The following is a 17047-nucleotide window of genomic DNA, read 5'->3' as shown; positions in this document are numbered from 1 at the left end:
TATGATTAACTATGATATTAATTATAATTAACTATTAATAATTTTCCATAGAATTCGAAATAATTATAACGAATAAATTACAAAATGTACATATACAGGGTATTCCATTTTAATCGATCACCTCAAATATTTCTTAAACAATGAATTATAATATAAATAAATAATAATAATAATATAATTTATGTATTAAATTGAATTATGATTAACTATGATATTAATTATAATTAACTATTAATAATTTTCCATAGAATTCGAAATAATTATAACGAATAAATTACAAAATGTACATATACAGGGTGTTCCATTTTAATCGATCACCTCAAATATTTCTTAAACAATGAATTTTAAGGAAAAATGTTTCAGATAAAACTTTTGAGACTTTGAGGGGGACATAAGATGGTACCATTAGTTTGATTGATTTTAGGTGGCGTCGTCGAGGTCAGGGCAAGGTTACTTTGAATTTTTTTTGAAATGAAACTCCTTATTTTTCATTACGTATTCATGTAGCTTACCTTGAGAGCTTTCCAAAATACTGTAAGTTCATTTTCGTTAAGTACTTTTCGAGTTACAAGGCTTGCAAGTTACAGCACCGCAGACATTAGCATTACAAAGTGCCCGACTGATGGTTAAAACCTCTTAAATATTGTTCAGAATCATGTTCTGAATAATATTTGTCAAATTCAAAATCATTGGAGATTGTACCTCTTATTTTCATTTTTATGTAGAAATGAATTTTTAGTGTAAAAATAAATTTTTGTCTGAAATATTTTTCCTTAAAATGCACTGTTCAAGAGATATTTGAGGTGATCGATTAAAATGAGATATCCTGTATACAACGTTGTAAGTAATTTATTATTTATGAATTCAATTTATTGCAAATCTGATATTACAGCTATCACGATACAAGTCGGAATGGATTCCGATTGGAATTAATGCTTTTTTCTCTAGAAAATACAATAGAAATCTAGGCAATAATTGAATAATTCTCGGAATTATTCAATATATTGGAAAAATCAAATCAATTTTGAATAATTCCATACTATGTATCCTGGAGAAATGAAGGAATCAATTGTGCCGAGCAAAGTGCACTGAAAGTGGATTAAACGTGTGTAAAGCATATAGCTGTGCGTCTGATACACACGTCAATTGGCATTACAGTAATGTCAACATTGATTGATGTTAGCCGACACGCGCGCGTTCTGGAATCTTTCATTCGCGATAAAAATTGTAGTACTATACAGCAGTGGGACGTTATGGAGAAGAATTGATGATCATGATAAATATTTGAACATGCGAAGACAGATACTTACAATTATTAAAACATTATGATTTTCTGCGAATTTAAGAGAGTTCGTGTCTCCAAAGTATTACAATTTCGTTAGATATACATGAGAGCATCTATTTTTAAAACTATTTGATATCCTGTTTCGATAAAATGCATTCAATATAAACGATTCAGTATATATTTTTATGATATCAGATAAAACTGTGAAATTTAGATGTCAAAAGAAAGACAAATAATATGTGATAAAACTAAGAAAAAAATGAATATCTGACACTATTATATTGATAAATTTCTAAATTGTATTATTAATTGTATTTTCTTCTTTTATATTATTTTATATATTAGATATATAGGAATTAATAATTCGATTAGATATATAGGAATAATTAAATCGATATTTGTCACGATGAAGAATTATATACATACAATTTTGTATAAATGTAAAGAAATTATTTTTTTATAAATATTTTAATTGTAATTATAAAGAAATATTATAACGTTATTGTGTGATATCACTATATGTATGTACATTTAAAAAATATTTTTTAATTTAAACAATCGCTGCATAAAAAGACAAAAAAAAACAACAAAATGACAAGTAAAAATATCAAAATCGATCCTAAAAATTTACTTTTCATTATTTAAAAAGTACTAATTTCTTATTTGCGTATCACTTTTCTATCAATGCAACTTTATACATGTATCTATTTTTCAAAATATGCGTGTAAAGGATGATGCAACTGCGTATTGCGATTAGAAGATTAAGTCTATAATTAAGTGATACATCATAGAGAATATTTTGCAGAAAATATTTTGCATTCAATTCATAAGTATTTGGCTATTCGTAATTGCGTAACAGTAGTAACACTAATAATTACGTAAATATCTCGAAAATACCGATATTCCGATTGTTGCATTTACACACAAACCGTCAAAATAATACGCACACATATACACAAGTTTTTCGTTTAATTTTTCTGTTATATATAAATCTATACACAGGACTGCAATAATCGTATACTGACCGACTGCGACTCTGGTGGCGTTAAACTTCTTTGTGGCTTTCTTATTCTCCATTTATCCGCTCTTAAAGCTTGTGTCTATAATTAGCACTCTTAATTAATAGTGTTAATCGCGACGTATGCGCTGATATACAGTTGGATGTCAACTACGTGGTGTCGATTCTTTACACACGCAATAAATATGTCTCTCCAACACGAAGTGACTGACGTTTCTGAAGGAAGAGGGAGAGTCCCGAAGAGCATAATGCCTCTCTCAGGAATCCCTGTAGCCTGCAATACAATATGGGTGGGAGAAGACGAATGCGTTTCGCGCGAGTGATGGTTGCGTACACTTGAGAAAAGAAATATTTAGAAATGAAAGCGATAAAGATAACGATAAACCAGGCAAACAGGTCGGTATAATCAGTATGCTTTGCTAATAAAACCGAACATCGCTAATTTTTTATGATGTATTTACACCCCTTACTTTTAAATTAATCACATGCAATTTTAAAACAAAAATTTACGAGATAAAATGTATTTTAACAATCAAACTGTCAATTTGAATTTTACACACAGAAAAATACATCATTCTATTGCTAAGAAAGTGATTACTTAGCAGGGACCTAGACTAAAAATTTTTTTCAGTTCGATTCTATTATAAAACATCAAATAAATGTTATAGTTTTATATCAGTTTCGATTTTGACTCTTCTAAAAAAAAGGGTATAAATGTTTTAAGTTTCTTTTTCAGTTCAGTTCGGATCCCTGCCTATTATTTAGTTTACTTTTTTAAATAACAATCTTAAAATATATTTATTGTACAAATTTGAAAAAAAACTCATTATTATGTACTCAAATAAAAATTTACTTTTTTTTAATATTATAAAATTTTATCAGCTTTATATAATAATTAAACATACAATCGAATTTATTTTAATTTAATAATCTTGATGGAAGTAATGAACTTATTAGGATTCAAAACATATTTTAGTAAATTTTATGTTTGTAACGAATTTATGACAGAATTGCGAATATTATGAATTTTTTAAATATTTCCAATGAGTAATTAATATTTGAACACAGTCGATATTTTTCTGTATATACATAAGAATAATAAATAAACATAAGAAATATAAATATTATTTAAAGATTAGATCTACAAAAACTTTATAAAAAAAAATAATAAAAGGTATCACGAATTAAAAAAAAAATCTACTCTGATTATTAACCTTTCGAAGCATTGTATATCGAATGGTTAATATATTGAAGTATCCCTATATTCAATTATAACAAATTTCTGTCAAAATTAAACAATCTATTTTGTTTATATTACATTAAATTAGATTATTCTTAAAATATACAATAAATAGCAAATATTCTGAAGAATAAATCAAAGTATAAAGGTGCCTATAAGAGCCAACATTAATTATTAGTCATATAATAATCAGTTATTAATCAATAAATTTATTAGTTAGACATAAATTGTAGACGTTTCGATCGTTTAGATCCTTATCAATACAAATGTCTAATACTTAAGAAAAGTATTCGTCATATAAATAACATGAACATCATAATTTAAAATTGTGGGTTAATACTGATTCATTTAATATTGGATTAATGCTGGCATTTAATATTGTTTCTATCTTTATGTATCCAAGAGTTTAGATACAAATTGTATCTTTATATATCTTTATGTATCCAAGAGTATGTATCTTTATGTATCTTTATGTATCTCGTTCATTTTAATTGTTAAATTAAATGACAAACGCTTGGAATAACCTGTGTGGTTATTCCAAGCAATCTCATCGCACGCTCGAGATCAGATATGATGAGTCACCTGAGTCACCACGTAGGTTATTCCAAGCGTTTGTTATTTAATTTGACAATTAAAATGAATAGTTCTTGGACACATAAAAACAGAAAGAACATCAAATCAATCGGCATTAATTCGTTTACATAATTTTAAATTATGATGTTCATGTTATTTATATGATGAATACTTTTCTTTAATATTAAACATTTGTATTGCTAAGAATCCAAATTGACGGTCGAAACGTCTACAATTTATGTCTAACTAATAAATTTATTATACATAACTAACCAGTGTTGACTCTTATAGGCACCTTTGATTTATTAAAATATATTCGAAAATATATTAAAATATATTCTTTTTATATGAATTGTCATTATTGGTTCCTTGAAATTAATTAGTATCTTTTAATTAACAAAAAATAAATGGATTTTGGAAGAGAGATTTTATCTAGCAATAGTAACTGTTTCAGATTTTGGCGCCAGCTGCAGAAAATTAATAGTATATGATTTTATCAATGTCTCATTTCAAAATGTTATTTCACATCTGAATAATATTAATTCCATGGAGTATGGATTAAAAAAGTACTGTTCATGAAAGAAAATATTTTTAATTTTTCTAATTCATTTTAAAGCATATGGATATAATTAGCTGATTGTTCGATACAAACCTTTAACCACAAATATTAACATCATTATATTTTTTTTGTTATAACTCTTGATTCTTAATAAAGCTTCTATAAAATTAAATTAAATTCTAACATTTTTTTCTTATTTTAGAACATACTGGCGCAGTTTGACTGTTGAAACTTGGAATACCATGTACATTATCAATTGCTTATAATAATAAAATGTGTATTTAGATGTTCCTTAAATAATGATAATTGTAACAATTACGGAAACAATTAAAAATTATTTTTGTTCTTTAAGAAAAAGGAATGTTTTTTTTTATGTCGATACTTTATTGTTCTTTCTAATAAAAATCGGTTTTCTCTCGTAACATATTAAGGCTCGATTATTTCTCGAAAAAAATAAAGAGAATATCGATAATACTACTAGTAATAAATGTTTTTCAATTTGTTATCGATATTTGCGAGATATCCCTATAAGAATGTATCATATTTGTCGTGTTACCACAACAAATTTTATAATTATAAAATTCATCCAAATCTAGAGACATTTTCAACTCAAATGCTCTCTAGGGAAATGTTCATTTTTATATAATGGTATGCTCGTAATATTCTGCTGTAATATGAATATTATAAAGAGAGAGAAGCACTATAATATAAACTTATAAATGGGGAAATCCCTTTTTTATTTTGTATGTATATTTTATGTATAAATATATATAAAATTGAAAGATATATATAATCCTGTGATATTCTATCATTTTTATATTAAATTAAATGTTATAATATAAACTTAGTGATTTTCATGGACTGAGGTAATTGGAAAAAATTACATTATCTTTTATCGTTTTCATAGATGTACTTTTTATTTCGAATATTATATCTGGCGAATAATAATTACTTAAATAAAATCATGTGTTACGATAAATGAAGCAAACATCACTATGTACATATAAATATTACATGATTCGCTATATCGCATTCTATCGAATGCACTCTACAAGTGGCAGCTTGTATAATCTACGCGCGAAAAATCGTTTAGCATACTAACTGCGAGATATTGTTAAAACTTTTACTTTCAACATTCCCTTCAACACTATATGGAAAAAGGCGCACTCTGTTAAAAATTCAACATCTGAATTATCGGACAATCTAACATCAGCTTGTAGCAAATAGTGCTATTAGCTTACTAAGCTTACTTATACAAACATGTGCTTTGTATTATATGTATAATATGACGCGCAAATCGGTCCCGTATGCGCTGTCAATTTTCATAAGGCGAACATACCTGAACATCGAGGATGATTAACGGGATTCAGAATAATCTATTTACGAAAGCAATTATTTAGGAAGTCACACAGGAAATGTCGCCAGTAGAAACGATGTTGGATTCATAATTTTTTTATGATCCAATCGCATGTAACACGTTATACTAAAAAGACCTTTTTGTTTATATTTTGTCTCTTTCTTGATGATTTATATTTTATTTCAGCCCTGACGTTCAAAATAATCTTAATGGATATACACACTTTTTTTACATGTATTCTATACAAGACACATGTATATTCTTGCTAAAAATTGTAGAATCAACGATATCCATGAAAGGAATGGAAGATAGAGAAAAATTATATATATAACGATCTCTAGTTCTTTAATAGATAATATAAAAATCTGTTGGAGATATAATTTTCAACCATTTATGGGCATAAATTATTCATATACTAGGCTCTCATATATGTATTATTCTTATTATTATGATCAAGCAACTACTTCGAATTTAGCTATTCTCAATTAAAAAAAGCTTATGGAAGTTCTTACTGGCGAAATGTCTTCTAGGAAGATCTTATTTATCGAAAAATCTTATTAATATAATCTATAGTGGAAAAAGTATTATATTATGCACGAGAAATCTGGAACACGTTGCTTGTCGAGAGATTTAATCTCTCTATATCGAATTTCTCGTCGCAATATCTAATATGCATATGTGTAAATATATAAGCTAGTTGTAACAAGCAGATGCAATACGCAAACAGAACTTTGTAGATACTAATAAGAATATATACAACTATCGGAATATTTTCATTGTCTTTGTCATAAGCGACATGTCCTGAAAACAATATTATGAGCCCGTAATCTTATTGCACATTTAATGTTAAATGTTTTATGTCCACAATCAACAATTATTATACGTACTTACGAAAATTATATAGAAATAATATTCTCATTGCAAACGAGAAAAGTATCTGTTGTTCCTTTCTGAATATAAATTTGAATAAAAATATATAAATATATTAATTTATAATATATTTGTAATATATTATAAATTAATTATATAATATATTATATAATGTATTATATATATGTAATATATTCTATAATATATCATCATCAATATATTCATTTCGAAGAAATATATTTCTTTATAAACAAAAACAAAATAGAAAAATAGGAGAGGAAGAGAAGGAAGGTAAGGAAGAGAAAGAGAGAGAGAGAGAGAGGGAAAGAAGACAGAGAGCCACATTTAATACTAAATGTGCAGCGAGTATGCTTCAAATACCTATTGAGAACATCAGCAAATCTATCGCATATTTCATACGGACAATAAACATCATTAAATATGCACTCATAAGCAACTGTTAGCGTACACTGAGAATAATCGAAATATTAGAATGGAAAATTATTACTTCATTAAAACTTGCTACACCGTTTGATTCATTTTCAGATCAGTATTATGCTCCGTTGCGTCTTCCATCGAATATCTACACTTTTCAATATCTTTTGCATTTTCTTCTGTCTTAACGGAGTTATCAGCCACATGATCATTCTCGATCTTACACATTTCACCCGCTGTAGTTATATTAGCTTCTGTTTTGATTTCTTGCTTAACTGTAAATGCTTGCTTTCTGGCTTTAGTTTCCTTTTTGGTGTCTGTTCTCTCCCTCTCATACATAAACGTTTTTCGTTTTCTTCGCATCGGCTTGCACACCTTTTTATACAGCACATTCATCTCCTTTATTCTGCTGGTCGGGATTGTCCAGTCCATCTCTTTAGCCGTTGTATCGGAATTTCGTGTTGGATCCATACCGCTTTCATATTCCGGAATTTCAAATCCCAATTTATTCATGACAGCGATCATTACCTCGTCGACGTTGCCATTGATAATTAAATCAGCTTTTTTATCCTACAAGTATACATTTTTATCAGTGATGAAATATACTTAATACCTTTTTACAAATTTATGCCGTGTGATAATCCTACATGTTTTGTCGGTTGCAGATTACATATAACGAGACGACCTCCGTATTTTTTTGTATATAAAGGCAGATTACCACTTGGAATAATTTGTAACGTTGTTCCCAGACATATACTTAAATCGGCGACACTAAAAAAACATCAGTATAAATATTATATTCAATATCGAGATGTATGATACGCGCTATTTTAGATAAATATTTTCAAGAATTTTTATTACAAAACCTGAGACATTCCGCAAGCCATACGAAAACCATGTGTACTATTACATTCACAATTTTAATAAAATTCTTAATATACGAATGTTAAAGTTTGCATGCATAATAGCTTCGTATAGCAAGTATTTTATTATAATTTCTGCTATTCTGAATGCTAATACATAATATTATAGTCACTTACCTGGAGTGAAGGTCAGACAGTGTCAAGTCGCTGTCTGGTAAATTATGCTCCCAATCAAGAATGGTATCGTGCATTCGGCCACGGCAAGGGCGCCCTCCTATTTGTTCCGATCTGCATACAGTATCTAAGGATTTTTTCCCCACGCTTTTGGTCGCAAAATTTCGAATAAATTGTCTGCAAAATAATTTATATTTCGACTACTTTTAATATTCTTATTACAAAAAAACTAACATGATTAATAATTGAACTTATTTTCTCATATTTATTGTTTAATGGACTGAATTTTTTTTTGAGCGGAATTAAGTATATTAATTAAATCTAAACAATTTATGTTTTTTTTTGTTTCCTTATATTTGAAATTATATTTTTATGTATGTGTACAAACCTGCCACATTTGTCACATTGCTCTGTAAACATATTTCCATGCAGCTCAGCAAGATATTGCCTCTGTATTCCTGATCGTAGATGTAGCCCATCTATATTCTGACTTATAATGAACTTTACTTTTTCTAAAAAAAAAAAAAAAAAAAAAGAAAGAAAACATAAAAGAATAGAAAAAGAAAATGTTTATAAAGAGAACTTTGATATTCTTTTTTATAATTTACTTTGCCAACACTTACTGGTTTCTATCAATTTTTTCAATGCCATATGGGTTTTTGTAGGGATTGCTTCATCAAAAGAGATGTTCATAGAAGGTTTTAAACCTTTTTGTTCCAATGTCCATACACCATTTGTACCCCTAGTACAAAAAAGATTGTCGCTCAAATTGGCAATATAAATAAATATGTTGTATTCCAATTATGGAGTTCTCTATTTGCTCAATTTATAAATAACTATAAATTTATAACTATAAATTTGCTTGCATATTTAAATTCCTTAATTTTTTCTTTAATTTCATGTATTTATTATATTTAAGGATTATAGAAATATATTAAGATTACAAGGACAAGTTAAAAATACATAAATATGTATGTTTATGTAAGTATCTTTAAAAGTTGGAATACTTTTGGTATGAGGAACCTTTTTTATATAAATAACACATAAATAATACATAACGATTTAGCATTGTTCAATATGTTTTTAATCTCATTACTCCTTTAATCTTTAAAAATTCTTCTGCGTTTTCCTTTCCAGGATACATCAAATCGCAATCTTTGGTGGAAACGAATAGGAAAATGGAGATACAGGAGTGAACTCGGGTATGAATAGGTACGAAATTCATAATCTTGAGAAATGACAATGCGATAGTCACCGAAAATCGGGAATACCCGCCGCAGTGCTAATACCGGCTCCAGTGTGGACTACGACGTGACGCGCGCCTTGTATCCAGTCAGCCAGGAGACCACATTTCAGACGAAGAGTCTCGACGCTGTCGTATCTCTGCAAGCAGAAAAGAATAAAGAAAAAAAACCAAGGAAAAAGAAAACAATGGAAAAAAAAAAAGTAGAGCGTCACTCGACTCCGCGAGGAATTGGCGACGTGGAGCAAAACGCCATCGCGTTTACCGCGCGTTGCCGAAAACTTCGGAAAAAAGAGGGGAAAAAAAAATATCTCGTCCCGCCGAATATTTTTTTTACCTCTTCCAGTCCGAGCACTCCTTTGTTTTCGTACGGCGATAACCCGTCCGCGTAGCTCGATGACATTTTTGCGCGTTCGCGAAGTCCGAGGTGAGTCCCGTCCCGATATCCGTAATCACGACGCCTCGAGGGAACGCCACGAACGGCGATATGTGCTCGTCGTCTCACACGAAGCGGGTTCGACGCGATTTTCAGCCGCGCTCCGGCCGCCCTCCCATGTGCCAGACGAATACGTAAACAATATGAATCGAGAGCTAATGACCGCGTGCTGTTATGTTTATACGCTACGAATGACGATAAGTGATAGGAAACTCGAGACCCGCGGAGAACGCATTCTGTTTTATAGACTGCACTGCATGCAACGAAATGGCACTTGAACAGAAAGAAGATAATAAACCCCCCGGGGCATGCGCTCTGAACCGCGCGCCGTAGGAGCGGCGGTCGGTCGTTCCGGACGCCACGGACGCTTCGGTTCATCTCGCCTCCATTCAATTCATGCACGAACCATCAACCAATTGCGCAAGGCGCCAATTTCAAACCGTCGATTGTGTTCATTGAGGTGAAAATGATAAAGGAAGGGCTTTCTTGCAGAAGTACAAATCGACACAAGAGTCATTCCATCTTTGTTTCTTACTGATTATTGAATAAGGATGGAATGAGTCTTATATCTTGTGTCTTTTACTGGAAAGCTTCCAAAAGTGAGCGAATTTATTAGAATACTTATAAACATAATAATGAGACAAAGGGACTTTTCCCAAAAACAAATGTATTTGAAGGACGAAGATCAAATTGAACTTGACAACTTGATTGAATCAAACAGAATTTCGTATATTTTTTAAATTTGAATAACTGTATAAAATGATAATTAAAACAAAGACAAATTCGCATCGTAATAGAGTACCACGTTTCAATTTGAAGCTTTTGTTTGAAAATGACAAAAGAGTGAACAAATTTATTATATGGGTATTGACAATGAAATTATAATTATTATCTAAACAAATGTAAATATAATAATGACTCTTATGCTCTTTGTCTTATTATTTTGATTAAGAAGTCATTATTACATCTATATTTATTTAAAATATTCATAATTTCATTGGACAACATTTAATAAATTTTTGTAATTTTCACCTCGTTTCATAATAGTTGATATCATTTCTTATATTATTTCAGAAATCTTTTACACTTATTAATAATCCTACTTTATCTTTCTTTAAATACAAAGATATTTAAAAAAATGATAAGCATTTAAGTTTTTTTATAACATGTATCTAAATAGAAAGTACAAAATCACGATCTTTATACAATCAATAAAATTGACTAAAGTTTGATCAACCTTACTTCGTTTAATCGATAATAAATAATATTTTATTAATACAGATAAATTTAATAAAAACCACTTTTCGTAATTTGATATAGTAACAAAATTTATTAAATATTAATACATATTTTTTTTTAATTAATTCAATATGTACAAATTCATATTGTTTAAAAATAGTATTCTAAGTAAACGTTTATGATAAATTCGATCACTTGCACTATTACTCATTAGTGTATATTAAATGTGCTACTTTATATAAAGTATTTAAATACAGTGGCCTGATGTAATCAACTTTGACAATAAAATAATACATATGTATATTCTATTAAATAACGTGATAAAACCATTAAATAGCTAATTATTTAAAATATTTATAAATCTTTACATTTAATTTTGCAGTTTAATTGTAACAATTTCAAAAATATACATTAATCTAGCACAGTGCAATTAATCGAATTCGCTATTACTTACAGTAAATAAATATTTAATATTAAATAAAAAATGATAGTTAAATAAAATTAATAGTTCGTAATAAATATACGTTGTGCATTTAGTAAATACTTAGAGCTATTCAAATAAATATTAATTAAAATTTAGTATCTCTTTTTTATGCATATATGAAAAGAAAGATTGGATTAATATATGACGATAAAATACATATAGTTAACAATTTTATTTATAGTTAACAATTTTTTAGACATGACATTGATTGAGTCGCGATTTTCAGTGAGACAACTTCGATCAAAGTTTAATTAATCGTACTCACTAGTCAATTAAAGTTTGATTTGAAACTTGATCACCGAAGCCGCCCTGAAGGATATATTATATATCGAAGGAGCTTATTTCGCAGTGTCTCGTTGACGGTAAAAAAAAAATCATACAATTCGCTAAAAGATTTCGTGAAGCGGAATTGGACTTAGGTGGCGTCTCGCGTTCACTGTTCATCGCTCTCGCCAGCGGTCGTTCTCCACGTTCTCCTCGATTTCCATTCCACCGATCTTCGGCACCTAGGAAATTTCTTCCGCACATGCTGCCGCCTGCCGCTCCGCGGTCGCGTTAAACCGCTGATCGAGTATATCTGCTTCGTCGAGTGATGAGGAACACGCGTCGCGACGAAGAAAGATGCGGGGTGCCAGGAAAAAAAAGAAAGCCAACCGCTGAGTAGTCGCCAGGTCGAGCATGCGGTCAGTCGAGAGAGACGTTGCGTCGGTTTTCGCGAATAATCGGCACGTATATATACCTATACATCTACGTGTATCGAGAAGGAAAAAGAAAGGGAGAGGGAGAGAGAGAGAGAGAGCGAATGAACGTGCGGCGGCGAGTTGGGCGCGTTACGTCGTCGATGTGTGCGACCAGGTGATTGAAGAAACACTCCCTCCCCTCTCTCTCTTTCACTCTCTCTCTCTCCCCTCCCACCTTCGTGCTATCTCTCTCTCTTTCTCCCCCTCTCGTACCTATTCCGACTCACACACTCTCTTCGGTATATAACCTCAAACCGTCGGCGAGTTCGTGTCGCGTCGTCGGACGTTCCGCATCGTGTATGTTTTCGGCCACGGCTGAACCGGGTTCCGGATGTGCGTGGCGCGGTTCCTGCCGTCGCAGCGGGTGTTAATGAGCTCCGGCGGTTTCTCACCACATGACACTCGTAAGTACATTCCTGTCATCGGTTCTTTTTTTCTTTCTTCTCTTTCATCCCCGCCTTTTCCCCTTCGTTGCCCCTTTTCGCCGTCCTCGTGGACTCGTGCCCCGCGATCGCCGCGCGTCCTCGACGAGCTTTTTTTTCCCCTCCCCGTGCCGGGCGTCCGCGGCTTTCGCCGTCGACGGTTGGCGCCGATAAATCCCTCCCCGGCGAAATTTTCGCGCGTGCCGGCGGCGTGAATTCCGGCCGGAACTCCGCGCGTGCTTTCGGACGGAAACGTCGTTAAGGATATCTCCGCGCGTCTCTCCGGTGGGATTTTTTTTTTTTTTTACAGTCGCAACACAACGTATCTGCCTTTCTTTTTCTCTCTTTCTCGAAACAGGAATTTCATTTCACGCAGAGCGACATCTCCGTTCGTGTATGTTATCCGTTATTTTCGGGATGTTGTTCTTAGAATGCCGCTTTTAGATCGCGCCGGACTGTTCAAGTTTAAGTACACCAAAACCGGAAACGTATCTATTTTAAGTGAAACGATTGGAGCGAACCTTTCCATCTACTTCAAGTAAAGAATGAGGATGTTCTTTTGACGGTGATGTACGTTTGACTTTTTGAAATCGACACTTTTCCTCTTCGATTACTGTTTTTTTTTCCATCTTCATCGTTCCATTTTCGAAAAATAAAGGTTAATTATTAATATTAATTCTTGATCTGTATTAATATTTAATCGTGTGCTGTCACTTTAGGAGTGATTTCGATCGAACTTCAATTAATTTGTCATCAAGATCTGTTAAGTTCTATTAATACGGATGGAATTGTTAGTTGTTTATTATTTGACATGAAAAAAAATTTATTAACATTCAGTTCCATGAAGATAATAGATTAACTTTAACTCTCGGTTGAATTTGTTTTGTATCTTTTTTTATGAATTAGAAAAAAAAGAAAGGTGAATCAGCACTTATTTGTTAACTCGGAATTAATTATTAATTCTTTATCGTTTGATATATGAAAAAAAAAAAAGATTAATGCCGGTTTCCACCAATGATTAACTTTGACCTTAGTTCAACTTATTTTTTATTTTTTTCTAGTGTTAAAAATTGAAAAATGGTGAAAAGTTGAATCAAAATTAAAATTAACTTACATGAATGATGAAAACGGAAATAAAGGGCGACGAATTATGTAATCAGAAATTTTGTTCGGATTATTCTGTCGATCGAAGATTTAATTAATCACTTCATATATTCTAATAAACGGTTTTCGTTTCTCGAATTTAAATACTTAACGCATGAAAATGATTTCACGTCATTTTTCGTGCGCGAATTTTTTTCAAACGACAGTTTCGAGTTTTCGTTTCGATCGCACAATGTATCGACGATCTCTCTATTGAACAAACGACAAATAATTAGGATCGATCAACCACGCGTTCGGTGCTAAATGACACGCTAAATGAATGAGAATGCGAGACTTTGTGCCCGCGATGAAAAAATACACGTGTGTTTTTTCATAACGATCCGACTTGCGCGATATTCTACGACGTGTGTGGGCTCCTGATGAGCACGTGCTACTTTTGTGTAAATTGCACAAGGTTTGTTGCGAAAGAAAATAATTATCTAGGATGACTCGGAAATCAATAATATCATATACACAGAGTGTTCTGAGTTGTTTGACCAAGGTATATATATACATGTATACGTATTTACTGGACTCCCGCTTAGTTATAGTACTGTTCCTGCCCTTTTCGCTTGATATCACAACAGGCAAACACACGGAAAATTAATTTTATATGTACAGAGCGGTGTTTTCCAGCGAATTCGGTTAGACGCACTAGTGCGCACTGTTGCATGTTAAAACCATTATATACGGATTTTGTTTGGGTGTAAAAATTAAATGCAAATATTTCGAATTATAAAATGCACATTTTTAAACAATACAATATAGGGCTAAGACCTAACTCAGAATAATGTGTGAGTAACAATATTATTGTAAGCAATCTAAAAACATACAGACGATTTTTCGATCTCTATCGGGTCCTTCTCAATGTTAAAAAATAAATTTTAATGTTACCAGTAACTACGTAAGATATTCAATATATAAAAAAATGTTGAAAAGAATAATTATGGCAAGATTTCTATCACATCAAATTTAATATTGTCTTAATATTATCGAATTCTGAGATGTAACAAAACAAGATTACATCTCAGAGTTCGACATTAAGTTTGATATTATATCATATAAGTTTGATATTAAATAAATCTCTGATCACGATTATGTGACTTCTGAAATAGATTAACAAGTTCCGATGGGAAGCTGATTGAATCTAGGCCGTATATAGTCTTGCCATAATTATTCTTTACAACATGCGAATGCACTTTTTATATATTGAACATCTTACGTAGTTACCGGTAACATTAAAATTTATTTTTTAACATTGAGAAGGACCCGATAGAGATCGAAAAATCGTCTGTATGTTTTTAGATTGCTTACAATAATATTATTACTCACACATTATCCCGAGTTCTTAGCTCTATATTAGCTCTATATCGTTCAATTTATTTAATTATTGGAATCATTATTATTTATTGATTTTTAATACACAATACAATAAAATTTTTCCTAACAATACAATAAAATGTATTGAATATTTAGTTTAATCTATTTCTATATTAAACGCACGTTTTTATGTCAATCTGTACGACGGCTTTTAATGTGCATCAATTCTCGCTGAGTACATCAAGTCGAATTTGCTATTAACGCGCAGATATTGTCTCGGAAACAACTTTAACACAAAAAGAATTATTTTTGAAGTATCTAAAAATTTAAGTAGTCAGTAAAGTCCGACCGAAATGTTGATTTCAGTCAGTTTTGATAAAAAATCGGAATTTCGGTTTGATTTCAGTTTCGGTTGAAATTAAGAGAACATTTCGTAAGTAAATCGAAACTGCAAATTGCATCGCGCCGGCAAGTATTCGAAAAATGTATGTTCTTTACTAAAAAAAAAATCACGTTACAGAGTTACATAAATCAGATAAGAGTTACGAAATCATGTAATTAAGACAAGTAAATCACATATCGGATTGTTGATCCAAATTAGTACGATTTTATTAATATGATTTTTTTTTAATTACGTAATGTTAGATTTTAAATAAATGATATTAGAACTAATTCCATCCATTATGTGATTTTATATTTATCGAATTTTAAAAAATTGAATAATAGAAATAGAAAAAAAAAGCATTATGTGATTTTTCAAATTACGTAATTTAAAAATCATGTACTAGTTTGAAACAGTTCGTTACGTGATTTATTTATCTTAATTGATTTCGTTACGTAATTTTGTGACATAATTTTTTTCAATAAGGTTATCATCGACTAATCGGCGTCAATTGCTATAAACTATTATATCGGCGCTATCTTCTTTCTTTATCTTTTTTTATTCGTCAAATTGCTGTCTAATGCCTGAAATTCCTTATAATTTATAGGAAATTCTTTATAATTTAAGGAATAATAAGATATTAATAATATTTGATTTTTAAAAGAATACATAAATTTTACATAGTTCGATTTTCAATGATTTTCTAAAAATCATATGATGTAAGATTTATCCAAAAATTTCGGTTTCGGGTTTTAGTCGAATTTGAATAAAAATTGTATATTGTTTCCGGTTTCGGCCAGAGACTAAAAAGTAGTTTCGAGTAGACTCTAGTAAATAGATCTAAAAATAATTTTGCTGGGCCATTAAAATAATTATGTAGGAAACTCAAACAATGCTATAAAAACTGATGTGACAAATAATGCTATAAAAACTTTTGACATTCTAGTAAACAATTTGAATGTACTGCATAATTATTTTAATAGTCTAACATAATTATTTTTAGATCTGTATACAGCTAAATTTTCATTGAACTTCAAAATCATTTTTTTCGTGAACAAATTTGATTTGGAGGATTTTTTCTTTCACAAGAAAATTATCATACAATTTACACAAAATAATAATTATTATATCAGAACTGTTTTTTTCAATTATGTAAAATATACAAAATTATTAAAAAGAAATTAGAATGAATGTTAATATTTATTATTATGTTTATGTTTTATACATATTATGATTATATTTATATTTTAGAATGATATTTTAA

The 17047-nt window shown here is 30.5% G+C and overlaps 3 protein-coding genes across 3 annotated transcripts in view; 1 reads left to right on the top strand and 2 right to left on the bottom strand.

Annotated features, from left to right (window-relative positions):
* The window catches only part of LOC108694642, a 5256-nt gene extending 2698 nt beyond the window's left edge, over window positions 1-2558 (bottom strand). Inside the window, exon 1 of the mRNA XM_018204246.1 lies at window positions 2311-2558. Coding sequence (XP_018059735.1) covers window positions 2311-2362 — 52 coding nt within the window. The 5' untranslated portion in view covers window positions 2363-2558. The remainder of the gene's footprint in view (window positions 1-2310) is intronic.
* A 4625-nt stretch (window positions 2559-7183) lies between these two features.
* Window positions 7184-10020, bottom strand: LOC108694638 (NAD-dependent protein deacetylase Sirt6). Its single transcript, XM_018204241.1, has 7 exons — window positions 9955-10020; window positions 9630-9757; window positions 8998-9116; window positions 8763-8886; window positions 8378-8551; window positions 7985-8108; window positions 7184-7907 (listed from the first exon to the last, which is right to left on the bottom strand). The coding sequence occupies exons 1-7, from the start codon at window positions 10018-10020 to the stop codon at window positions 7425-7427; spliced, it is 1218 nt and encodes a 405-aa protein (XP_018059730.1). The 3' UTR covers window positions 7184-7424.
* Window positions 10021-12258: 2238 nt separating this feature from the next.
* LOC108694620 (beta-1,3-galactosyltransferase 5) overlaps window positions 12259-17047 on the top strand; it is a 16281-nt gene continuing 11492 nt past the window's right edge. The window contains exon 1 of the mRNA XM_018204210.1: window positions 12259-12920. The gene's annotated coding sequence lies outside the window, so the exon portion shown is untranslated. The remainder of the gene's footprint in view (window positions 12921-17047) is intronic.

Source organism: Atta colombica, unplaced genomic scaffold, assembly GCF_001594045.1.
Source record: "Atta colombica isolate Treedump-2 unplaced genomic scaffold, Acol1.0 scaffold121, whole genome shotgun sequence".
Taxonomy (NCBI): domain Eukaryota; kingdom Metazoa; phylum Arthropoda; class Insecta; order Hymenoptera; family Formicidae; genus Atta; species Atta colombica.
Note: the sequence above shows the minus strand (reverse complement) of the source record. Positions and strands in the feature narration are given on the sequence as shown.